At 47.4% G+C, this 26,519-nt stretch overlaps 1 protein-coding gene across 10 annotated transcripts in view; it reads left to right on the plus strand.

Annotated features, from left to right (window-relative positions):
• The window catches only part of LOC144756143 (uncharacterized), a 435,391-nt gene that overhangs the window by 102,001 nt on the left and 306,871 nt on the right, over window positions 1–26,519 (plus strand). For 8 of the 10 annotated variants that reach the window (XM_078645713.1, XM_078645718.1, XM_078645710.1 and 5 more), the window contains one exon: window positions 1,036–1,191. The exons of 1 other annotated variant lie outside the window; for it this stretch is intronic. In XM_078645713.1, the coding sequence (XP_078501839.1) occupies window positions 1,036–1,191 (156 nt within the window). Of the gene's footprint in view, window positions 1–1,035; window positions 1,192–19,465; window positions 19,647–26,519 lie in introns of those variants that run through there. One more of the 10 variants, XM_078645719.1, reaches the window with a different exon arrangement.

The following is a 26,519-nucleotide window of genomic DNA, read 5'->3' on the forward strand; positions in this document are numbered from 1 at the left end:
GGGATCTTCTCTTTATCATGGAAGAATTTATGCAATTTGATCTTCCGCATCATTTCAGACAACTCAGTTCTACAAAGAAAAGGATCGTGCTGGGGTGTAGGCACAAAGCCGAGTCCTTTATTTAGTGCTCTCTTTTCAGTAGTCGTGAGTGTGTAGCTAGATAGATTAACTACGATGTCATTCTCCGGGGCTTGGATAGGTGTTTCTGACTCTGTCATTTCTGAAATGTGCGCCCCCTGCTCCGTGTCACACTGGATACACGCAGGACAGAAAAGAAAACAAGCATTGGCATTGCCAATAGGTCTCGCTTGTGGGACCTTATAAGTATTTAGTTTTGCAGCACAATATCCGATTATGCAACAAGGATATTGTGCTGCAAAACTAAATACTTCTAAGGTCCCACAAGCGAGACCTATTGGCAATGCCAATGCTTGTTGTTATTTTCAGGTGCTCTCTACTCACCCCTGTCCTGATGAAGACCCCACATGGAGGAACAAACTACCCTCTTTCCAATAGGGGTCAACACGTAGACTACCACATACCCTCAAACCCATAGAATATAAAAAGCCAATTAATATGTACCTATGTGTTATGACTATAGGGGAACTATGGACCGATATTAGGCTGTAAAGGTTTTATTGTATATAATTGCGATTGTGCCTATGTCACTTTACCTTTACCCTGTCCCTCACTCACCTACTCACCCCCATTACCCAAATACCTTCCTCTTTTCTACCATATTGTGAGCACTGTAAATATTACATGCACTAGGATTATATCTAAGTTGATACATGGAGTAATATTAATGCTTTGAATCTTAAGAGCAACTAATGAATGTATCACTTATGGAAATTAAATAATTCCTTTTTTCGGTTGAACAGAATCAGAATTGTTTGTGGTGAATTGTCTGTCTTTACATGTTCTAACTTGAAAGAACTACCACAACCATTTTTTGAATGTACTGCACACATAGCTCAGTCCTACTGCACATGCTCAGTTTCCCCTCATCTAAGTTTACTGTAACATACTTTGCAGGTTCCCAAGATGACCCCAAGGGTGTTGATCCTGGCCGAAGCCTACCTGTCCCTAAGTCTGCAGCTGACTCTATCTGCATCAGCAAACCAGCAGCACTCCAACATAGTAATTCTGCCACAGCACCATCAGGATCAAATCACCAAAGGCGACCCCCAGGTACTGAATTTTACGATATGGTGTTATGTGAACTTATTGGTCCGGGGTCTTCTGCTGCAGGGGTCACTCTAGCATGGGGTTGGGGTGTCTCTCTTCTCGTCTTGTTCTTGCTTAAAGTCCTCACGCAGGATCGCAAAGTCTTCCCTCAGTCCCCTGAAGAGGATTTCCAGCAATTGTCTTGTAACAGGGTAAAATGTTAATTTACATTTATTTTACAGGGTAATCAGCGAGTCGGCTTGTGATTCTGAGTCGCTGCTGGCATTAAGTTCCATGTCACAGCTTTCTTAATAGCCTGGGACTATTCAGAGTGTTAGCTCTGCAGAAGAGGTTTTTGACTAATTTATCACATTTTTTTCTCCTGGAGGCCTTCCTCCAGGCTTCCCCCAACGCGGTAGTCCTCCCTCCTCTGAAGCAGCAGCCAATTATCCACATGACCTCCCTGTCTATAACACTCACAGTCAGATGCTATGGACATGGAGGTCACGTCCATATCCCAACCACCAGAGCAGCAGCAGCTGATGTTTTGTGCCCCTGCCTTGTGAAACCCCACTGGTTCATAGCAGAAGCCTCTTGCTCGGGCCCAAGAGACTGTGACTTGCCTGCCATTTACTCATGTAACATGCAAAAAGAATACAATGAGCACTTCCCCCTGTGTGTGCTACCTGTCAATGAGCTGACGTAGCTACAGGAAGGACGGAATCGTACACACATAAGAACAATTCCACCCCCTCCGACAATCTCCCCCCCCCCCCGCTTAAGAAAACTCACGGAAATAGAATGACCCTATTGCACCTCAGTCCGGGATCTCTGTTGCTGGGTATCCTGTGTTACCCTGCCGTCCATGGGTTTAGTCTGAGGTGGGTCGGGTAGACGCAACAGTCTTAAGTATTTAGGACAAGTGAGTTCCCTGAATTCGGAGGTTAACAACGATAAGAAGGGTTCCCAAATAACCTGGAAAGAGGCCCCAGGGCTAGGAAGTGATAGCAAGATTTTTTACATCCCAAGAATTCCCCACAGTCTGTGTAGCCATGCAACGTGTCGAAATTGTCGTCCTCTCCCAGTGTGATAGGCTGCTCCCAATGCCAGTGCCATCTGCTTACCCAGCCGTGATCTAAGTGGGAAGGTGATAGGATTGGGCAGACGTAGGAGGATGTAGGACAGGAAGTGAGGTAATTGGGTGTTAACATGGGTGTCAATATCATCCATAACCTGTTGCCAATAGTGTGATGTGTGGGCAATCCCACAAGAGGTGAGTTAAGGTGCCCAGGGACCCGCAGGCCCTCCAGCAAAAGGGGCTACGCGCAGGGTTGCCTCCATGCAATCATTGGGGGGTTAAGTACCAATATCTTGCTATTTTCGTCGCAGTTTCTATGCTAACTACACTACACGCTGAGTGGCGGGCCCTGTAATAGATATCCTGCCATTCCTTCTGTGATAACACTCTACCCAGCTCCCACCTTCGCTGCCCGGGAGATTTCTCGTTGCTGGGACTACTCCGAAAGAACATGTAAAGGTCAGTTGTCAGTCGGACATCCGACACTCTAGTTAGTAACCACTTTTCAAAGGATGTGAGCGCTCTTTCTGCTCCCCCCGTGATCCCAGGCTGAAACACCCAATGTCTAATCTGGTGATAGAGGAAACGCTCTTGCTCTGGAAGACCATGGAGTTTCTTCAGATCCCTATAAGGTATTGGGCCTTCCAGGTCAAAGAAATGGCCTATTGATCAGCAGTCTTCTTTCCACCCGCTTGAAAAGGTATAAATATCCATCCCCAGGGTAAAATCAGGATTGGTGACTATGGGTGTAATCGATGACTGGAATGTCGTGAAACCCTGTGTGGTAGCAACCCTATCCCAGGACCCTAAAGTGGAATGAGGGACCTTTGAAAGATCTAAATTACGATGTCTGTCTGCTTTAGTGAGGAAAGGGATTCCCCATAATGGTTGTTCAGCTAATGCCCTGTCCATGAACAGCCAGTGCTTCTCAGATTCCGACCTGGACCATTCGACGAAAGCACAAAGCTGGACTGCCCAATAATATTCCTGTAGATTCAGAAACGCCACACCTTCGTCAGAGGGAGCCCTGTAGCATAGTTATTTATGTAATCGGGGGCGCTTATCCCTCCGTATGAAGCATGCTAGGTCTCTCTGTAGGGAGTGTAGCACTCCTGAGGGAAGGGCCACGGGGAGGGTTTGAAATATATATATGATTTTGGACAAGATCGTCATTTTAATTGCTGCAATCCTGCACAGCCAGGAGAGGGAGTACGGTCGCCATCTGCGTAGACAGTTACGGATCTGTCTCAGCAGCGCTGTGTAGTTTAGGGAAACTGTGGACTGTATACTGGCTGTAAGTTGTAAACCTTGGTAGGGGATACGATCCTTATCCCATTGTAGACGGTGCGACCGCTGGAGTAGCTCTAGTGTTTCTGGGGCCTGGCACTTGCCGACATTGATCTTAAAATCTAATGCTTTTGCAAAACGCTCCAGCTCGGCCAACAAGGCGGGGAGTGACTTCTCGGCTGGTCACTACATCGTCAGCGTAGAGACTAACCTTGTGAACATCTCCTTGAAAACAAATTCCATTGATTAAAGGGTCAGCGCACATTCTTTGAGCCGTTGGCTCCATGTCAAGAGCAAATAAGAGTGGCCAGAAAGGACATCCCTGCCTTGTCCTCTGTTGGATGGGGAAAGCGGTCGAGAGCATTCCATTACCCGGACCAAAGCGACCGGCTTGTTATAGCTACTAAAAACCCAGTTAGTAAATCGGTCTGGAATTCAAAAATGGTGTAGGGTTGCTTTGAGATGGGACCAATGCACCCTATCAAACGCCTTCTCGGCGTCCACCGATACGATCATGCGCTCTTCTTGGAAGCGTTCGGAATTATCTATGATCTGCAGGAGGCGTTTGGTATTATCGGAGCACTGGCGACCAGATATAAAACCAGATTGGTCCAGGTCAATTAACCCAGGGAGGCAGGGAGAGAGTCTCCGAGCTAGGATACCTGTGAATATTTTGAGATCCACATTGAGAGAGATGGGACGATAAGAGGCACAATTCAGTTTATCTTTCCCTGGTTTGGGTATAACCGTGACCAGAGCTTCTAGCATCGTATGTGGCATGGGACATATTGACCCGATCGAGTTGAAGACTCTCACGAGTAGAGGGGACTCCGTGGCACGGGAGGTTTTGTAAAAATTGGAAGAAAAGCATTTGGGCCTGGGGATTTAAGTGGGTTTAGTTTAGATATTGCAGCGAGAACTTCCGCTAACCGAATTGGGGACCTCAAGGTCTTCCACTTGACTAAGAACCAGCCTGGAGGTCCGCACTCCCTGTAAGTATTGCGCTAGAGCCTCTACAGAGAGATCCTGTGCTTTGTAGAGGGATTCGTAGTATTGTCAAAAACTATCTACGATGCCATGGTCAGTGGTTTGCTCCTGCCCCGTATGATCTAAAATCAAGGATACAGAGGACGATTGTTGCTGAGCCTGCAACTTATTTGCTTGGAGTCTCCCACATCTGTCACCCTTGGTGTAGAATGCGTGTCGGACATGCAGGGCCGCATGTTCTGCCCTATCGATGTTGAGACCCGCTAATTGTGCCCTCACTGCTGTCAGCTGCCTCCAGACCCTGGGGGCTCCCATCCTTTCATGTATGCGCTCCAATTCCGCCAACTCAGCAGAGAGCTGATCCTTCTTTTCCCTCCGAATTTTGTTATCGTTCGCAGAGATGGCTAGCAATTCCCCCCTAATAACTGCCTTCAAGGTATGTCAACAAAAGAGGGGACAGGGATGGCTTGATATAGGTCCAACGTACATGCCCAAACTTAAGCCACAAGAAAGAAGGTTACAGAGTTCCTTGTAGTGGTGTATTAAGCCACTAAATGTGTACTCTTGGTGGTAAGGAGGTGGGGAATACCTCCTTTCGGAACTAGGACACTCACACACCCAGCAAGCTAGGTGTCTTGCTTTATCATATGGGTCTTCTCCTCGTCGGGCTGGCGCTGCAATGCTAGACGGGCACCCATAAAGGGGCTCTTTATCGGAGATCTTTTGTTCCTCGCAGTATTGGTGCTGTGGGTTTGAGGGGCCTAGTAATGTGTAGATGTAGGATTTGAATGTAAAACAGGTAAGGGAACCCTTTGTGATACATTTTTAGGACCGTCTGGGGGTTGAGCGAAATGTTTGTCACCTTATAACAAAATAGTCACCCCCCTCTAATCCTTTTAACCAGGGTGGGATCCTAACAGAATAAAATGTATCACAAAGACGAGGAGCAGACCCATATGATGAAGCATGACATTTAGCGGCCTAATACACCACTACAAGGAACTCCATACCCTTCTGTCTTGTGCCTTCAAGGTATCCCATAGAATAGCAATAGGAGTATCTGGTATATCGTTGATAGCAAGATAATCCTCGATAGCTTTCGTAATACGCTGTACCATCGTGAGGCGCTGTAGTAATGTCTCCCTCAACCTCCACAGCCGGCAGGTGGGGGAGGGCGAGCGATATATGTACTGACAAGAGATCTGAAAGAGAGCAAGGGAGAATCTCTGTCTGCTGAGTTTGTTGGGACATTATATCACTAGTCCCTATATAACCAATTCTGGCGTATGTCTTATGGGGTGGGGGTAGAATGTATATATTGTCTAGATAACTGGTGCCGAGACCTCCAGCTGTCCGAAAACCCGGCTTCCGCTAATAACTGTCTCCATCTTTTAGATAGGGCCCCCGTCTGCTCGTACCGCTGAGTCGATCGGTCCATCTCATTATCAAGGACAAGATTGAGGTCTCCCCCTAGGATCAGTGATCTGTCCAGAGATTCGGCAACTGCTGTTACTGCCTCGCGGAGTAACTCTTCCTGCCCGGCTTTAGGGGCATTAACAGAGGCCAGAGTGACAATATGGTGGCCTAAGGTGAACATTTGCGCCAGCAACCGCCCCTTTATTTAAGATCTCTTGGGGCCTATTTTACCTGGGAATGACGCTGTAACTAAGATTGTCACCCCTGCTGTTTTGGAGCTGTTAACTGAAAAAGCTGGTGAGGGAATACTCTGGTGTCTGAGTGTCTCCATTTAGCAGGTGTGTCTCTTGTAAGAGACAGATATGCACACCTGAGTTTTCTAGGTAGGATAGTGTAGTCTTTCGTTTGATCGGGCTATTAAGGCCTTTAACATTAAGTGAAATTATCTTAAGGTTCTCAGTCATAGGGAAAGGTCGGGGTAGCGCCCAGCAAATCCTGAATACTGTAATCCACTCTAAGGCTGGACTCACAGGTATCCAAAAACCTATAAGAGAACTGTGAATCATTTATCTTGAGATAGTACAGTTTCAGGCAACCTGTACGGGAGGGAGGAGAAAGTCCATAACACCCCAAAATAGAAAAAACACAAACAAAAAACCTGAACCCCTGAGTTTCGGCAAAGTCCAGGGTTTTCAAATCCATGGTAAGGCATGAGATGTCAGCAGGTTCCGACCCACCTCCCGCACCGCCCAGGACCCATGCAATAAAAACCTGGGAACAAACTAATATGAGTTTCTGCTCTGCCTCCCCCTTCAATGCATTGTCACCTATCTGAGTCTAGTCTGCACTAGCAGAGCCATCTCCCAAGGAGGCAATAACCACTTGCCTTTCTTTCGCAATAGTCTCTGGATCTGGTCAGAGGCGCAGTGCATAGCGGCCCACTCTCCTCCATCCATCAAGGCCAGGTGTGCGTCATCCAGACCCTTTTGTGAAGGCTCGTTCAGGTCCCCGTCTGCGAGACCGAGCACCTTCTTGGCATCTTGCAGTGAACATGTCTGGGCCGTCCCATTTAAAGATCAGCCGGAAAGGGTGGCCCCAGGAGTAGGATATGTCCTTAGCACACAGGAGGGAGGTGATCGGCCTGAACTCCTTTTTAGGTCGAGGTAATATCCGGTCTGCCGAAGGCAGAACCGGAAGTACCGTGATTTAATGTTTCTTAGTGTGGACTATTTGTCCCGCCTCTGTTTTTGCCTTTCTCCCATTGGCTGGCTTCCTAAACGGAGGCCAGCCATTGGAGAGAGCTGTCCCTCCAAATAGGCTCCGTCTTTTGCGGATTTGGGGGCGTACATTTTGCTGTTCTTTCGCCAGTGACGTCACCTGTCACTCAGAACAACAAAACACACGCCCCCGAATGCGAAAATTACCATGCTTTCTCCGAGGCATTTTTGCTTTGCCTCGGAGAAAGACGGTGGTGGTTTCCAGAGCTGCTCTGCTCGTCCCTCCGCCCGCAGCTCTCCTCCGTCCCGCTCCCCCCCTCCCTCCGCCCGCAGCTCTCCTCCGTCCCGCTCCCCCCTCCCTCCGCCCGCAGCTCTCCTCCGTCCCGCTCCCCCCCTCCGCCCGCAGCTCTCCTCTGTCCCGCTCCCCCCTCCCTCCGCCCGCAGCTCTCCTCTGTCCCGCTCCCCCCTCTCTCCGCCCGCAACTCTCCTCCGTCCCGCTCCCCCCCTCTCACCGCCCGCAGCTCTCCTCCGTCCCGCTCCCCCCCTCTCTCCGCCCGCAACTCTCCTCCGTCCCGCTCCCCCCCCTCCGCCCGCAGCTCTCCTCCGTCCCGTAGATTCTTTGCTAAAAGGGGTGAAACAGACTCGGGGTGGACTTGTTGAATATCTGTCAGTGGTTAATAGTAGGTTGTTGCAGATAAATGCTGACAATGGCAGTTGTTGACACATGGTTGAGAAGAAGGTTGTGGATGAATGGTGAATGAATGAATATGGTAAAATGAGGAGAGGCAGAGAAGAGGACGGGCACACGACATAATTGGTGAGGATGGTCACCACTCAGAGGTAAAATGGGGAAGTGTAGTGAGTGCCGAGTAGTGAGTGCCGAGTAGTGAGTGCCGAGTAGTGAGTGCCGAGTAGTGAGTGCCGAGTAGTGAGTGCCGAGTAGTGAGTGCCGAGTGCCGAGTAGTGAGTGCCGAGTAGTGAGTGCCGAATGCAGAGCAGTGAGTGCCGAGTAGTGAGTGCAGAATGAGTGTGCAGAGCAGTGAGTGCAGAATGAGTGTGCAGAATGAGTGTGCAGAGCAGTGAGTGCAGAATGAGTGTGCAGAATGAGTGTGCAGAGCAGTGAGTGCAGAATGAGTGTGCAGAATGAGTGTGCAGAGCAGTGAGTGCAGAATGAGTGTGCAGAATGCAGAGTAGTGAGTGCAGAGCAGTGAGTGCAGAATGAGTGTGCAGAGCAGTGAGTGCAGGTGCAGAGTGGTGTGTGCTGTTGAGTTCAGAGTGGTGTGTGCTGTTGAGTGCAGAGTGGTGTGTGCTGTTGAGTGCAGAGTGGTGTGTGCTGGCAATGTAAATGACAATGCCATTTATTTATGATTTAAAGAAAAAAAAAGAAATGTCATGAGCAATGCCAATAGCTCTACCTTTAATGATGCAGAGACCATTTCATTGTAAATGCTTGTTCTTTTTGTAGGGTGGAAGCTGCTAAGTCCTGGAAAAGAAGGGGCTTAACTGATCGAAATTCGACCGGGTGCTCGGCCCAAGCCTCTCGGAGGGTCGTCTCTTTGAGCTGAAAGTCGTGTACGCATATGTCTGTCTGGGAACCACAGCAGATCTCCTAGGACCCACCCAGTGGGTTCTGTCTAGCTTGATCCGCAGCTCCGGCGTGACTCCAAGGATGAAGCGGAAGAGCACCTCCAGGAAGGCTTCGATGACTTGCCCCTCCGACCCCTGTGGGTCAGTCCGGATCCAAATGTTGTACCTCCGCATGGGTTTGGAGGTCCAACTGCTGATCTCTTGTTGAAGCTGCTCCAGCTCCTCGTCTCTCGTTGTCGCCTGTGCCTTGAGCGCATCAACCCTCTTCCCCTCTGAGTCCAGATCTCTCCGCACTTCCCGCAGCTCTTGGGTTATCTCTTTTTTCATGGTGTGAAAATCGTTCTTAAGGGAAGAAAATAGGGACTCCAGAAAAGCACGTCTTATCAGGCTATCGGTGACTGCTGCCTCATTGTTTGCGGCGCTACCCGTAGAGGATGGAAGAGTCCCAGCGCCTCCTGTACCAGATTTGAGAAGAAGTTACTTGACTGTCCGTTCCTTCTTGGGCTTATTGGACGCCATGGCAACAGGTCTACATTCCTCTCCGTCGCAGTGTGGAAAACAGCCCAGTTCAACCAGGTGACAGCCGTTACAAGCCTCTTGTCCGGTGGCCACTGGTGCCCCTCTGTCCCGTTCAGGAAGGGCATGTCTCTAATCCTACGGGCAGGTCTATAATCCCACTACAAGGAAGACCACTTTTCTGCCCTGGCCCCACAGACACTCCCCTTGGGGAGCTCTTATGGACCCGGCACAGCAGCCCCAGTCCCGCGCTAGGTCCAAGGGTCCCCCCCCCCCGACTGATTTTGCTAGCAGGCCTCCAGCGCAAACATTTTGCCCAGTTCCCCTAACAAGCGGGCGTCGTTATCCTCGGGCTTCTCCCGGCAGGGCGCTCTGTTCCAATGAGACCAATGATATGCTCCAGAACCGGCACAGACTAGATCCCTTCCAGTGCGGGGGAGAAGGGCACTGTCAAAGTCACACCAGGGCCCGCTTGTTATGTTTATTATACGTGTCCCTCACAGGACACCTTACTGAATACGCTCTCGTTAGTGTCCCTGCGAGGACACCGTCTCAGCAGTGAGGTCACCAGCTGATAACTGTCAGAGATGACAGTTACCAGCTGATCGCCAAGCCGGCTGCAGCTTCGCTCTATGTCTGGAGCATGCGTGTTGGTTGATAATAAACTAGTTAACAACTTACTAGTTTCCAGTTTTCTTAATAATACTGGCGACGAGGACCAACACGTACGAACCCACTGAGGAGATAAAAAGAAAAGCATTCTATGTAAATCGTCTCCATTGACAAAGTGAGGAGGAAGCAAGCTGACGAAAAATAACCTGAAAGCGCATTCAAGAGTGGCCACATGAAGTAATATTTTGATGGAAATGAAGAAATAATCAGACAACAAACACAGTGAGTGTACTGACGCTCTGGCCAAGTATGTTTTAATGATGCGAAAAGGAAAATTTAAAGGCGAAAACAAGCGGCGCTAATTATTTTGATGCTTAGGTAACCAGTCATTTTAGAAATAAAAGAACTGCACGCTGTTAAGTAATCTTCAACTGTAAACCAACGGTAAAAACTGACGGCCGCAGCTGTGAACCATCAGCGAGTTGCTGAGGTGAATCGGAGCCGTGCACCACGTCATCACGTCTTCACGAAGTCGACGTTGGCGGCCATTTTAGGAGTCAATATGAAATTGATGTATTCTCTGGTCTAGCTCTAAAAAAAAAAAAACGAAAACGAGGAAGTGAGCTCAGGGAGCAAGCCTACGCGATCAAATCATTTCTCTTCAGAAACCGGAGGAGCAGTTGTGCATCGGAGCAACCACTGGTTTAAGTGAATAACGGTAAATTTCGATCAAACTAAAAACTTTGAATATTAAAGCAGCACACAGTGACTTCTTTCAGTGAAAACAAAACGTGCATTGGACTTTAGCACAATCCACCTAGCTAAAGCATAATATAGGTTATTAAGGTGTTGTAGTGCATTACATTTACAATTATTTTCAGCAGGCATTACACTATATAATTACAATGAGTGACTTAGCCACCGGTTGCATTTGGAATCTGTCACCCCCTGAGTCATTCCTGCGTGCAGGTAGTGTACCAGCTTTGAAGTGGGAGGAATGGAGGGACTATTTCCTCAATTATATTTCCACAATTGAAGAAGATGCTGAATTAAAACCTGAAAAGAAGTACAAGATGTTAATGCACAACTTGGGTGCAGGAGGAATAAAAGTATATAATTCCATAAACAAGAAAACAAGGGGTGTAGATGATGTTGATGTGTTCTCCAATGCTATCGACGACTTGAACGCTTACTATAAACCCACAGTTTGTGTTGGGGTAGACAGATACAAATTTTTCCATAGGAAACAAGGGAAGGATGAAACAATAGACGATTATGTATCTGCGCTAAAAGACCTTGCTATTAACTGTCGTTTCGGAGGTCTCCATGATGAACGAATAAGGGATCAAATAGTAATGCAAGGGTCAAACGAAAACATTCAAGACAACCTTTGGGCAAAGGGTGAGTACCCATTGCAGAACATAATAGACATAGCTAGGAAAGCTGAACTCACTGGACGTTGTGCGAAAGCTGTGTTGAAGGATGATAAAATTAAAAAAGAAAGTGACCATGTCAGCAAGGTGTCTGATCATAAGAGTTGGAAAGACAACAAGCAAGCTGTAAGAAAGAAAGACACCATGCAACCCGAAAGAAGGCAAGAGAAACGGGGTAAAGGATATTGTTACCGATGCCTAAGCACTGCACACATGGCGTATGATTTCAGATGCCCGGCCCGCGAAGCTAAATGCACATTCTGTGGCCTAATTGGACATTTTAACAAGGCGTGTAATAGGAGAAAACCATGACATGTAAAGGCAGTGGTAGAAGAGGAGGACAAGTTCGATGAAGACACGGATGAAGACATCAACATGTACATCCTTAACATAGACGACGATGAAGTGGAGGTAAAGGGAACTGGAAAAGGGGCTAAGACCAAAAAACCTATGTGTACCATGACCATTGGGGGAGTGGAAATAAACATAACAGCGGATTCTGGCTCACCTTACACTATTGTGAATGAAAAGGTCTGGGAAGCAAAATTTAAGGAAGTAATCGGTCGGAGACTCAATAAACCAGACATCATCATTAAATCATTCAACGAGAAACCCATTGAGATATTGGGGTACAGGAGTCTCAGGTTCATTTTCAAGAGCAGAGAAGCACAATGCAAACTTTATATATCAAAAGTAGGTCCTTCTGTGCTTGGATGGATGGACCAAGGTAGTCTGGGAATCAAGCTGGATCCTAACAGCCATGAACCTGTGCTCAGCATGTCAGACACCGACGACTACGCAGGACAAATACTGGCGAAATTTCCTAAGGTGTTCAGTGGAAATATCGGAGTACTCAAGGGATATCAGCATAAGATACAATTGAAACCTATCACCACGCCCACAGTGCATAAAGCGCGGAACATACCTTTTGCTATAAAGGAAGAAGTTAAAAATCAACTTGAGAAACTGCTAACTGATGGAATAATAGAAAGGGTGGAGGCATCTGAGTGGGTTGCACCACTTGTAGTAGCGAAACGCCCCAACGGAAAACTGAGACTTTGCATTGATCTCCGCGATCTTAATCAAAACATCATTGTAGAGCAGTACCCACTCCCTAAAATAAACGAGATGTTGTCCACCACCAAGGGAGTAAAGTGGTTTACCACCATCGACCTAAAATCAGCGTACCATCAGGTCCAGCTACACCGGGACAGCAAATCTTTAGCTACTTTTGTAACACCATTCGGTTGTTTCAGGTTCACTCGCGTTCCTTTAGGGTTAGCTTCAGCCGCTGCAATGTTTCAAAGACTGATGACTAACATTTTTAAGGACGTCACTGGGATACTGATATTCCAGGACGACATACTGGTAATGGGTAAGTCTAAAGAGGAACATGACAGTCGGGTTGAGCAAGTCCTGGACTTATTGAACAAAAAGGGTCTAACGGCTGAGCATTCCAAATGCAAATTTGCGTGCAAATCTGTCAACTATCTGGGACATCAGATAACAGGCGTTGGCATCAGTCCCAAAGATGAACTAATCCAAGCTATCAAGGAAGCACCTGTACCCACCAACAGAGAAGAAGTGAGGTCATTCCTCGGACTAGTAGAATACTACTCCAAGTTTATCAAGAACTTCTCCACAAAAACGTACGCCTTAAGGCAACTGCTTAAAATGAAGAACAAATTTGAGTGGACGGACGAATGTGAGCAAGCATTCCAAGACTTGAAATGCAACATGTGCAAAGCATTACCTTTGCAGGGATTTGACCCTACCCTGGATAACTTTGTTACGACTGACGCCAGCAACAAGGGCATTGGTGCAGTCCTAACACAGAAAGATGCCAAGGGTACAGAATATACTATTGCATTTGCTTCACGTTCCCTTACTCCAGCTGAAGATAAATATTCAGTAATAGAACGAGAAGCACTGGCCTGTGTTTGGGCCCTTGAACATTTTAGACAGTACGTGTGGGGTAGGAAGTTACACCTGTGCACAGACCACAAACCATTAACAAAAGTGCTTACAACAAAAGGCCTACACACAGCCTCGCCTCGCCTAGCGAGAATCTCTATGCGACTATTTGATTACATGTACGACATACAATATGTCCCTGGCGTAAGGAACATGGTTGCAGATTTTTTAAGTAGGTTGCCTACCAAAACCAACGGTCCCACAGGAACAAACGAATTAGATGACTCATGCATAGCCAATGTATGTGAAAATTCCAGCAGGTTAACAAAAAATGAATGGTTGGAGGAACAGATGAAGGACAAGGTCATATGTATGGTTATCCAGATGGTCAAAGAAGGGTGGACCAGCAAGAATAAACTTAAAGATGAATTGAAACCCTTCCGGGAAGTGAAAGATGAACTGTCCTTGGAAGATGGACTACTTTTGAGAAGCGGAAAATATGTACCACCGATGAATATACGGGAGAAAATTCTGGAAGTATGCCACGAGGGACATCTGGGCATCACGAAAAGTAAGAACAGGATGAAAAACACGTATTGGTGGCCGGGCATCAGCCGTGACGTTGAAAGAAATGTGAGGGAACTGCAAGTTATGTGTGGAGGCTGACAAAACTCAAGTAACTTACAGACCTCCCCTTCAGCCATTACAGAGCCCATCGATGCCTTGGGAAAGAATTGGCATTGACATAATGGGGCCGGTGTCTGATGTGAATGAACTACAATACATAATTGTCATAATTGACCACTACACTAAATGGCCTGAAGCGAGTATCACCAGAAAGGCAGACTCTCAACACGTGGTCCAATTCTTGGAAGACACTTTCACGCGCGAAGGTTTACCAAAAAAAGTTGTAAGCGACAATGGCGCACAGTTCACTTCAGACCTGTTCAAAGACTACATGGTAAGGCATCACATTGAACACAAGACAACGTCAATTTACCACCCAGCAGGCAATGGTGCTGTTGAGAGATTTAACAGAGTACTTAAAGGTATCATACAGATTGCCACCTCAAACCAACTGGACTGGAAGAAAGAAATAATGAAGACAGTGTGGGCCTACAGAATTACACCATGTGAGTCTACTGGCCACAGCCCTTTCGAACTTATGCGCGGACGGACCCCGCTTACAAAGGACAATGTGGGTTGGGTTAAGGCTGCCCGCAGAGTACACTGGTCTTCAGAGATGGTGAAGGAAAAGCTGGCCCTAGCACAAACCAGGAGCAAGTTTTACTATGACAAAAAACATGGGTGCAAGGAGGTGGAATTTAAGGCAGGCGATGTGGTGAAGGTAAGGAGGAGTGGACATGTCGGCAAGGGTCAAGAGAGATACACCAAACCCCTTACCGTTCGTGAAGTGTACTGTAATTCCGCACGCCTGAGTGATGGTAAGGTCTGGCACTTTTCAGCACTGTCGGCCCTCAAACATCCCGTAAATGATAGAATGGACAACACACCTTCAGATGCCAATGCAGAGCAATTCAGGAAGCAGTTGGCGAGTACTGCAAGACTATATTTTTCTGACACTGAATCTGACATTGAATTTCCTGCAACCACAGGGATGAGAAGTGAAGATGGTATGCATGAAGACACCCAACCAGCGGACCGTTCAGCTTCCTCATCTAGACCAGCAGGCGCAAGGCGCAGACTACCTGCCATACCAACCTGTGACCAGGCGCAACCTGTGGACACCAGCAGGGCTGGTAGACTGTTGGGACCGCCGGTTAAACTTAAAGACTATATATGTGGGTAGCGGAGCTCTACCGCTCCATTCTAGTTCCATTGGTTCCATCACTCCCTAAAGGAGGGGGATGTGTTATGTTTATTATACGTGTCTCTCACAGGACACCTTACTGAATGCGCTCTCGTTAGTGTCCCTGCGAGGACACCGTCTCAGCAGTGAGGTCATCAGCTGATAACTGTCAGAGATGACAGTTACCAGCTGATCGCCGAGCCGGCTGCAGCTTCGCTCTATGTCTGGAGCATGCGTGTTGGTTGATAATAAACTAGTTAACAACTTACTAGTTTCCAGTTTTCTTAATACCGCTCTACAGCTCGCAGCGGTATTTTCTCTGCCTCAAGTCCCCCGCCGGCTCTGGACTGAAGGCTCAGTTCCTCAAGCGTGCCCCCGGGGCCCAACCCTCTCCCTCAAGGATCAGACTGGGCTGCGCTCACCCGTTCCAGGCCCAGGAGGTGCCCGGCGTGTTAGTTCCCCAGCCGCAGCTTGGCTCGTGTAGTGGGGAGTGGGGGAGAAAGGCACAAGGGTCCTGCTCATCTCTCCCAGGCGTCACTTGACGGACTCTGCCACTCAGGCCTCTCCGCTTGTCAGCTGACCATGGGGGGGCGGGGAGGGGCGGGCTCTCCCGCAAGGTCTAGAGGTCCGCACTGCAGTCCGCTCCGTCAGCCGATCACGGCGTTCTGAGGGGGGCTCCCTCTCCAGCTGCCCCCTCCTCCACCGCGAGGGCCACGGGGGGAGACCGTCTGACTCCGGACCTGGCCAGGTCCAGCCCGACAACTTCAGTCTCGGTGGATCACCCGATGGTGATAGCTACGACTCTGGCCTCTCAGCCTCCCGTGAAGCCGTCGGCTCCTCCCACTACCGGGACCGCAGTCCGCCGTCTTCTCCGTCCCAATCGACGTTTCGGTGGCAGGAGTCGGGGGTAGCGCAGGTGCTATGCAGCTTCCCGGAGGCTATAGGGAACAAATTCAGCGCGGCCTAGGCGGGTTTCGCTGAGAACCGAGCTAAAGCGTCCTACTTGTCCGTCCTACTTGTCCACCATCTCACCCCGAGAGGTGATGTTTTAAAGCCGAAAAAGTCAGCTTTTCAAACAACACCTCCCTTTAATTTCTTAGTGCAGGTGATCACAGGAGGATGTGATTATCTGGTGCTTCCCATAGAGACCAGAAGGGATGAATGAAAAAAATTAAATTAAGGTTTGGGGCAACCCACCATGCATAGGACTATGCCCCACACTCAAGAAAAGGCACTACAGGCTGCTGCTCCTCCTGCAGGCAGATTATGGTGTTTACCTATACCTGCCCACCAGAATGAGAAGGGGGCAGAAAGTCCACTAGACGCCAGGGAGTTTGCAGCTGGGGGGAAATAAGGGGGTGTGGGTGTCCCACCCTGGCATTGGCTATACCTTTCCCCCCTCCCCCCCACCCCACTTCCCCAAGGTCTTTTTGAATGTTTTTGTTTAGCAATTTTTAGCATTGTCACCCCACTTTTTTTCCCCTCTTGTACTGCTGTTTTTTTACTCTGCACCCTGGCGCACTGCTAGCCAGGCCCCAGGGCATGTGCTCAGACCCCTAAAGAATGTTGGAATTGGCTACACTACTGATTGGCATCTTTAAGTTACCTATAAGTCTCTAGTATATGGTAGCAAAGTGTACCCTGCGGTCTGTAAGTTAAATTACGCTAGTGAACCGCAGCACATATTGTGCCACCACTAAAGTGACAATGCAAAGAATGTCTCCAGGCCTGCTTTAAAGACTAGGTGACATATTAAAGTGTACGAAAGTTGATGGATGGAATGCTTGAATTAATCTCATCCACTGTGAATGACTCGGGCCGCATCCCAGTCCATTGTTATTTTGCACACCATGCCACCTCTGTTTATACCCAGCTATGTGCAAATCAGTCTTGACCCTGTTCCAATTGAAACCGTCCAGCCCAAACTGCCAAGCTAGGCCCTCCCGGAACTGGAACACAAGCAATCTAGGACCGATTTCAGCCTTGTTACTGCCACGGGATTTAAGCTATCCTGGCTGATAAGGGGTGATACCCCAAAACCGACCCGAGGATGCTTGTTTACTATTTGTAGAGAACCTGGCCAGGCAGTTCGGGCTGGACTGTTCCCATGGGGAGCAGGGTCAAGACTGATTTGCAAATGGCTGGGTTCAAACTGGAATGGCGTGGCGTGCAAAAAACCAATGGATTCAGACCCAGATCTCTGTGCTGCGTGCGAATGTTGGACATTGTTAAGCATTCCGTCCATCAATTGTTCTTTTTGCTAAAGACCAGGTGTGCAGTTTTAAAACTGCCAATTCGACCTGGCAAAATACATTTTTCACCAGACTTAAACCATCCTTTTTAGGTCTCGCCTGTCGATGCGCATGCGCATCGAGCAAGCGAGACTATAGGGGCTCATCCAGACTTTATCTAACTTGCAAGGAATCGTGGCGATTCCTTGCAGTGCCCGTGACTTTTAAGCTCAATGCGCATGTGCATTGAGCTTAAAAGCGCGTGCACATGCCCCCAGCCGCCTGCCTTGCCTACTCTCTCTCACAGCCTCCCCCAGCTCCGCCCCCTCACTACTTGATTGCACGGCCGCTAGGCCGTGCCTCCCCTACTCTCCTCCCCCCTCCTCCTCTCCTCCCCTGCCTGCCTGCCGCTAGGCCGTGCCTCCCCTACTCTCCTCCCCCCTCCTCCTCCTACTGCCGTGTCGCACCTCTCCCCTCTCCGCCCCCTCCCCTGCCAGCCGTGTTACGGTGAAAGGCTTGTTTGTTTATTTTACCCGCCGTGTCTCTGCTGCTTCCCCCTGTCCTGTCTCTCCTCCTCTCCCTCTCTATACCCTCCCCCTCCCCCCCACCACTCCCATCAAGTCCCTCTGGCCCTTCCCTCCTCCCCGGACCCCTCCTCCCCTGCCCCCTCCTCCCCTGCCCCCTCCACCCTTTCTTGTTTCTTTTCTTGGCATAGCTGATGACGTTGGTGGCCTCTGCTGCGCGAGCTCAGTGATGAGCGCAGACTTTACCCGAAGGTGTCAGAGCGCTTGTTTAACTAGCCGCCTCTTCCCGGCTAGCCCCACACTCCTCTGTGATCCTCAATAGAGAGCAGTCCTCGCACAGCCACGATAATGGAGAACAGGGTGTTCTGCTTTTCCGCCTTCTACTCGTCGGCCCTGGTGACCCCCCCTGACCTGTGCACGTGATCTAGCCTGATGGACCCTCCCCCCCCCCCCCCCCCCCATCACTGGCCTAACACTCCCTGCTGGCATGTGTGAGTAAGTGTGATGGAACCGCACACCCCTTGTGGCATGTGTTCCTCAGTGTGATCGACACTGCCCCAGGCTTGTGCCCTTGCCCCCCTCATCCTGCCCACCCCCACCCCCCCATTGACTGATTCTTACCAAAGTTCGAGGGGACCATTAAGAGGAGACAGTTCTAGCCGGTCACATTGGGTGTGAGGTATTGCGGGTGTCTCGTGTGTGTTTGTCCGTGTGTTCGACTGTACATGTCTCTACGTGCGTTTGTGTATTTCTTTCTGTCTGCCTAGTTGTGTGCCTGTCTGCGGGAGTGCATTCGGACTGTGTGTCCCCATTTGTTTATGTGTGTGTGTGTGTGCGTTTGTGTATATTCCCCATCGAGGATCTTATCCAGTCTTTCCTCAGCCTGCAGCCGATTGTTTCTTTCTCCTGTTTGTTGGTTGCCTCTCCACAGTACTCCCTCTGTTTCATGTAGAATTTACAGCGCTTTGGAGCCCTCTGAGGCGCTGCACAAAGACCGCGTTATGGTACTGAGCAGATTATGCCAAATTTCCCTTCCTTCTGTTGCTCCTCGACCTGGGGCGCGCGGACCTGGGCGCTGGCTGACCCTCCCCGGGCCGAGGGGCGGCGCTGTCCACTCTCCGCCAGCTGGACCCCCCCCCGACCTGTGTACGTGATCTAGCCTGATGGACCCTGCCCTCCCCCCCTTTCACTGGCCTAACACCCCCTGCTGGCATGTGTGAGTAAGTGTGATGAACCCTCACACCCCCTGTGGCATGTGTTCCTCAGTGTGATCGACACTGCCCCAGGCTTGTGCCCTTGCCCCCCTCATCCTGCCCCCCCACCCCCCCCCCCATTGACTGATTCTTACCAAAGTTCGTGGGGACCATTAAGAGGAGACAGTTCTAGCCAGCCACATTGGGTGTGAGGTATTGCGGGTGTCTCGTGTGTGTTTGTCCGTGTGTTCGACTGTACATACCTCTACGTGCGTTTGTGTATTTCTTTCTGTCTGCCTAGTTGTGTGCCTGTCTGAGGGAGTGCATTCGGACTGTGTGTCCCAGTTGGTTTATGTGTGTGTGTATGCGTTTGTGTATATTCCCCATCGAGGATCTTATCCAGTCTTTCCTCAGCCTGCAGCCGATTGTTCCTTTCTCCTGTTTGTTGGTTGCCTCTCCACAGTACTCCCTCTGTTTCATGTTGAATTTACAGCGCTTTGGAGCCCTCTGAGGCGCTGCACAAAGACCGCGTTAAGGTACTGGGCAGATAACGCCAAATTTCCCTTCCTTCTGTTGCTCCTCGACCTGGGGCGCGCGGACCTGGGCGCTGGCTGACCCTCCCCGGGCTGAGGGGCGGCGCTGTCCACTCTCCGCCAGCTGGTCTGTTGAACAAGGTAAGTGGTCTGTGTTTACTTTTCCAGAGCGCGGCGCCAACCACGTGTGTATTATAATGTTGGACTTATGCTTTTTTGTGAGACTGTGATTTTAATGCACAAAGTGTTGTTTTTATGTTGCATGTAGGGTGCTGTGAGCATAGGAGTGTGCATCCCAGAGCAGCCCGGGGACTGCAGCCTGGAGGGTGTTTTTCTTCCTTACACCCAAGCGCATGCCTTTCAGCCAGAATTTAATGGATATAAGTGTGTGCACAATTACATGTTGGTGGTATGCTTAGCCAGGGCTTGGTGGTATGCTTAGCCAGGGCTGTTGTATGCAGTTAGGGAGTGCAGGCATGGGAACTGTTTCTGCAATGATGCAGTAATAGTGTTCAGGGTGATGTGGCCCCATGACATTAATGTAGGTCCTTGCCCTGTTCCCCTGACTTTTGCATCAAGGAGAAACTATGGCATTGTCATACACAATGCCAATAACTCAAACTTTAATGCTGCGAGACCTATTGCATTGTAAATGCTTGTTAATACTTATAAGTCACCCCTAAGGCAGTGAAGGTGCATGGTATTTAAAATGTAGGTCATGTGTACTTACGTTGTACATGTCCTGGCAGTGAAAAACCTTTCAACTCGTTTTTCAACGTGGCAAGGCTGGCTTTCACATGGGAAAACACTGGGTTACATTACAACATCTTATAATGCATAACATTAGTTTAGGAATAGTTAGAAAATGATTCAAGGACTCATTTTAATAATAATTTAAATCAGATTTTATATTATTTGTTTGAAAATGACTATTTTAGAAAGATGCCTCTCTGCCAGTGTTCAGTGACACCTTATTGTTGATGGCTACTCTGTGGTGAGATGTGTATTGCTCTCAGACAGTGGACAATGTGCTTGAGTGTGGGGAGATGTTTTTCATCCTGAGCAGGATGTCCTGGGGGGCTGTGTCCAGCCTCTTCCTGAGCTTTAAAGAATGCCTACCATGTCACTGGCAGATGTAGCTGACACCTAGGCCTAGCGCCCTTTTGTTTTATTAGCGAGCTTGTTTTCAAACCCAGTTGGAGGGGGAGCAACCCCAGAACTGTTTTGAAGTAACCGCAAGGGAGGATTTGTCCATAACCATAGCCACACCTCTGGGTGGGCAGAGGGAGCTCAGCACAGCGGAAGGTAGATTTTCCCATGTTTGTGTTCGGGAAAGAGGGGTTTTATGGAATAGGGTACAGTACAAAACACAGGAAGTGTTGCAGGGATTCTGCTTATGCACAGAACCATGCGCAGGAAACCAAGACCTCAATGAATTGTGGCGGACCAAAAACTCGCCTCAGAATCCAGAACCTCTATCCGACTAACATCAGTGTCTCATTAACTCTCCGTCCTAGAGCGAAGCTACCAATGATTAGACAACCCAGAACATGCGACTTAGGGTACTCTCAGGAATGGTAGAAATCAAGAACACTCTTTTGTTTTATTCTCATACCAGTCCACAACGCGAGTAATCAGACACGAAAAAGTTTAAAATGTTTATTTTGAACTACGTGCTCTAAGATGCAGTATTTTGGCTAACATAAGCAGGCATATGATCAGAAATAACAGTCAGCATTGTTACAATTCTATAAAACACAAAGGGAGAAATCATATTACAATGATAGTGGAAACAGGTCCTATAGCGCATTGTGTACCACCCTCCCATGCTAGGAACCAGGTTTTATAATAATAGAAGGTCTCTTAGGCTTAAATGTGGAACCCCATCCCTCCTACATCAGCAGAGGTGAATCACATCTCAGGATCAGCAAAGCTCTCTGTCTCTGGAAAAGATATTCTTCCAAGTGCTTGGATGATGCATGCAATGCAATACTAAAGCACTAGGATTTCAGTTGGGTGCAGCTGTGCGCGTGTTATGTCTAGAGCGTGGGCCGATCAGCCTAAATCACAGCATACATTGTTAATCTGACCTTAAAGACTTCTGCTGGCAGTGTACTGACTTAGGATGTGGTGTAAGTCTAGGGATGTGGAAAACAAACCGTTCTGATGTGAAGATAAATAAAGCATTCTAACTTGCAACAACAGCTACCTACAGTGTCGTGTGCAAAAAGTGGCATTAGTGACAAAATGGCGTTTAACTTCTAAAACGCTAATACTAACCTAGCAATGTGTGCGAGTAGAACCCCGCCCTCACTACACTCCTCTGATCGGAACACGAACCAAAAGGGAAGCAATTTAGGAACGCAGAGTTTAAGTTCGAGTGAGACAGAACCAAGTTCAAAATTTGCAAAACTGAAGGAATTGATAAGTTCGAAATAGTTCAGTAAAAACCAAAAAACGATAAAAGGTGGTATTCTGCTTATTAAATGTAATGGAAAAAAATCGCAATTTTTTTTTCGAGTTCAGTACCCGTTGTAGAAGAACAAGTGCCAATTCAATCCATCAGCGTTTAGGCACAGTATGTTGCAACAACCTCCAAGAGGAAGTCATTGTTATCATCAGCAAACGAGTCAGCCATCCAATTTAATAAAGTGAATGAACATACATGTTCTCCGATAACAGGAGCCTCTAGCACCATCATAGGATAACTTGCATGTTCTTCAAGATAACTTTGCGCCAGGAAGTCATGGGCCGCTGCACATATGTCCTAATTACCTAGAACTCCCTGCGCAGCTGCAAAGGCCGTAATCCCGATACCAGAACAGTCCAACTCATGGGCCATGAAGGGACTCATCAGTCGATCATAACCCGGGGCAGGAGACACCGTATTCGTGAGGCACAAATCCAAAGCCCATTCAAAATGACAATCCAGGCAATGGAGAATTGGAAGGATAGTCCATAGGCTACACTCGAGGTGGCCAGAGGTAGCGTTCCATAGAACTCAAGCATCCGGTTGCATAACTGGAGCAGCTGGGGAAGGCCGTCTTGTGACACAGATTGTGCAGCCATTTTTTAGCAAGCAAATCAACAGCAGGACACTGGCAGCCAAGGCGAGAAGTAACGGTAAACCACCGAAGATGCTGGAGAAAAAAGATTGAAAAAATGCCGGTATCACACCAAATAAAGTTTGGAATGAGGGCACAAGGCCGGAGCTCACAACTTTAAAAAAATGAGCCAGGCCACTTGTGGATGAGGCATTGAATATAAATGTAAATGTTTGTATTTTATATAGCGCACTTCTACCCGGAGGCCTCGTAGCGCTGTATTCATACCGCTGCGGAACCCATCCTGGCTTTCCTGTGAAATGTCCACTCCTGGGCACCCCCAAGGTGAAGCCAGGCATCCACAGCGCTGCTGGGGCCGTAGTGGAGATTAAGCAAGCTATTGCCCAGAGTCACAGAGTGGGACCCATGATTAGACTAGACACTGAGGCGAGAATTATCAGGTCCGGGGAAATTGAGCCCAAGACCCGCCGTGGCGGGAATCGAACCCTGGTCCCGGGCCAGACCTCTGCATCAGGGTCTGCCGCTCTAACCATTGAGCCACACTTCTCCACTATATATATATATATAATATAGTGTGAATCAAAGCGCCAAAACAAAATGGGAGATCAGTATTTAAAAGCGCATGCACCTTGGTGCGAGTATTTGCCACGTGAAGGACAAATGTTTCACGGGAAGAAGTAAGGGCGACTTCTCTCTGGGACAATAAAGCCCTTATTGTGCTCATCTTGTTGAACTCTGCTTTCAAGGTCGGAAGCGAAGGCCAGATTGATATTTCGAGTCCCATGCGGGGCAGGAAAAGCACATTTTTGCAGCAAACTACAGGTGGGAGACAGTCACAATGTACGGAATCCCTGTCAGCATACTGCAGCAATCTTCATTATTTAAAAGTGAATAACTACCGTTAGCTAGCAGTGTGAAAGTTGGTGTAATAGCTGGCACTGGATTACCTTTTAAAATGCAAGCTCCGTATACAAATATTGTGTTTTTCCTCATTTATGACAGTCCTGTGGATATACTCCATTATGTTATGTATCTTGGTTTTTTGTGCCGATCTATAAATGTTATTGATATGTGTTAATTTGTAGATATATATATATATATATATATATATATATATATATATCCCCGCTGACTTTCATGTCAGTAACATTGAGGAAGGCGGAGCGCCGAAACGCGTCTGTTTCAAACGACGAAATAAAATTGTTTGAAGAAAACGACCCTGGAGTGCGTGGTTCCTACAAATCCTGTTGAAACCTTGAGCATCATATATATATATATATATATATATACATATATATTGTGTGTGTAACACAAAAAAATTCTATTTGGGGTTTTGTGTATTAGGTGTGACTTAGTTTGGTTTTATTTGTGTATTCTTTCAGCCGTGACGAAGTTCCAATCAGGAACGAAACGCGTTGGCTGATGTCCAATTTTAAACTACTACCACAATAAAGGATCTATATATTTTAGATTTCGGAAGTGTTGCACAGAATCTTTAATTGCTTTTTTTCAAATTTAGAAACTGAGGTGCTGAATCGAGGTCAGCCGCATTTTGCTTTTCTATCCTTCATGGACATGAACTGTTGTTTTTCAGTCAAATTAAAAGTTAAAAATAGATATTCCTGTATTCCCAAGGACCGTTCCCAGATTTTAAAGTTTGTAAAGTCCATGCAAACTGCATAATAGAAAGCAATTGATTTTGTCCATGGTACAAAACAAATACTTTATCTTGCACAATATCAACAACAGATGACACAATGTTATCTAATGTGTAAATTTCGGGAAGAAAGAGTATTAATGCTATTATCAACGACAGCAAGCACTTTTTCTAAATTAGCTTGATCAATAGCCCTTAGTCTAGAAGCGGCCTCAACTTGAGACAATTTCCATACTTCGTTGTAAATAGCATATATCCATCTTTTAGACCTGCCTCCTACAGGGCCTTTAACAAAGTCATTCAAATCAATATCGTTAGTCAATTGTGATAAATGATTTTGAACTGGCGCTAAGGTGGAATGTTTAAACCAATTTTGACACAATTTACCTACAGAATAGGTAGTAACAGAATGTGAGCTTTCAAAACGGAGGACCACCTTAACCTGTGTGTAGCCGGAAACCAGACCCAGACCCAGAAAACGATGTTGGCAGGAATCTGAACTTTTTTGCCATAGTAAACCAACCCTGGGAATTCAAGACGGAAATATTGAAGGAGGTGTTAGTAACTAGAGACTGTAATTCCTCCATAGACATGTCTGTGTGATTTCCCATCCGGGATAAGCACCTAGATCAGGAATGGTAGGAGCATTCATTTTTTTTTTTTAAGTAGCCAATCCAAAGCCAGTAGTTTGAGAAATCGTAGAGTTCAAAAACATGTGGTGCAGGATGAGACATGCATGATGCAAAGCTTCTGTGCCTTGTACCTACCAGCTTTTAGAACCCCAAACAGATTTAAGATCAACAGTATCTTTCCACAGCTCATAGCCCCCTATAGCTAATGGATCCATAAAGGACTACAAATAAAGTAATTTAGTGTGGGCGAGTCTAACTTTGAAAGAGGACTTTGCAGTCATTTTAAAATAAAAGGCTTCTGGATTAGTTCAACTAAAATCAGTAAAATATGTAAACTTGCTCCAAAAAGTTTTAGAACTTCCTTCAATGGGAGCTGGACAATGTTCCCATTGTGTAAAATTAACCACATTTCTAAAAGTATTTGCTTTATGCAGGAAAGATTGCCATAGTGCTGATAGCAGAATAGGTCTGCACAATTAGCAGAATCTAAATATAAATCTTCAGTATCAAATGCAGCATAATACTCCAAATCAGAAAAAAGGGCCTCGACGGCCTGGACATCCCAATCATCGGAGCGTATATTTTGTTTTACTACATCCCCCCCATTGAAACACGAAGTACATAGGGGACATTGATCACCTCTGTTGGGCAGTGTATTTGAAATTTAACAGCATCCCAAACAATCCCATCTAACAATGGCCATGCAGTGATGTTAACAAAAGTCTGGTCCCTCTTCATGATGTGTGATGAGGAGTGGGATGCCAAAGTTCCATCAATTAATCTAATTGAAGACCTTTCTTTAAGATAATGTCCATTACCAAGACGAGAAAACATTACTACAAATCCAATCGACATGAACAAAAAAATGGACAAAAGCACCAGCCAGATGAAAGTCCAAGGGGGAATTAAAAAATGTTTTTTAAACCAAACTGAAAAAATATAAATTTTCGATGGGGCTATTGATGTTGCTGAGTCTGAGTCAAATGAAAAACGTGACTGATCAAAAGCAGTTGTCTGCACACCAGGCAATGACACATATGTGGGATAGGTATACTCAGTATCTTCTTGGGGATCACCAGCCGGTGGATTCAATAAAGGATTAGTAACTGTAGTCATCTCGAAGGCAATGTCAGGCCTGTTGGTGTTAGCTGGGGCCAAAACATAATTTCTCAGCATTGCTGGACAAGAGACCGCTAGAGTCCTACTAAGAAGAATCGGCCTCTAGGTGCAATTTGACATTGTCAATGGAGATGTACCTGTTTTCCTTGCGACCAGGAAGTGGAGGTAAAATGACTGTTCTTGTACCCTGCACGCGAAGCACTGGAACAGGTGCACGATAAGAGGGGCCAAACTCCTCCTTGTACTCTACCTTCTCACGGACCAGGTCACCAACTCGAGTTAGCCAGCCAACTACCGGAATCTGAAGTGCAGCATCAGTTGTGGAGGGCAAATGTTCCTTTGCAAGACTATCTCGAGTCTCTTGTAGGTTCTGTAATACAGCAGAATGATCATCTATGTCAAAGGGTGTGGCTGACGCTGCCATGTCTAGACCCTCAAGGTTCGGGACAAACATTTTTATGCCAAAAAGCATTTTGTATGGGGTCCGCCCATCCAGAGACCTTCTAGGGAGATGATTAAGTGCACGATGTACCCTATACAA

This window comes from Lissotriton helveticus, chromosome 5_1 (genome assembly GCF_964261635.1).
Source record: "Lissotriton helveticus chromosome 5_1, aLisHel1.1, whole genome shotgun sequence".
Classification (NCBI taxonomy): Eukaryota; Metazoa; Chordata; class Amphibia; order Caudata; family Salamandridae; genus Lissotriton; species Lissotriton helveticus.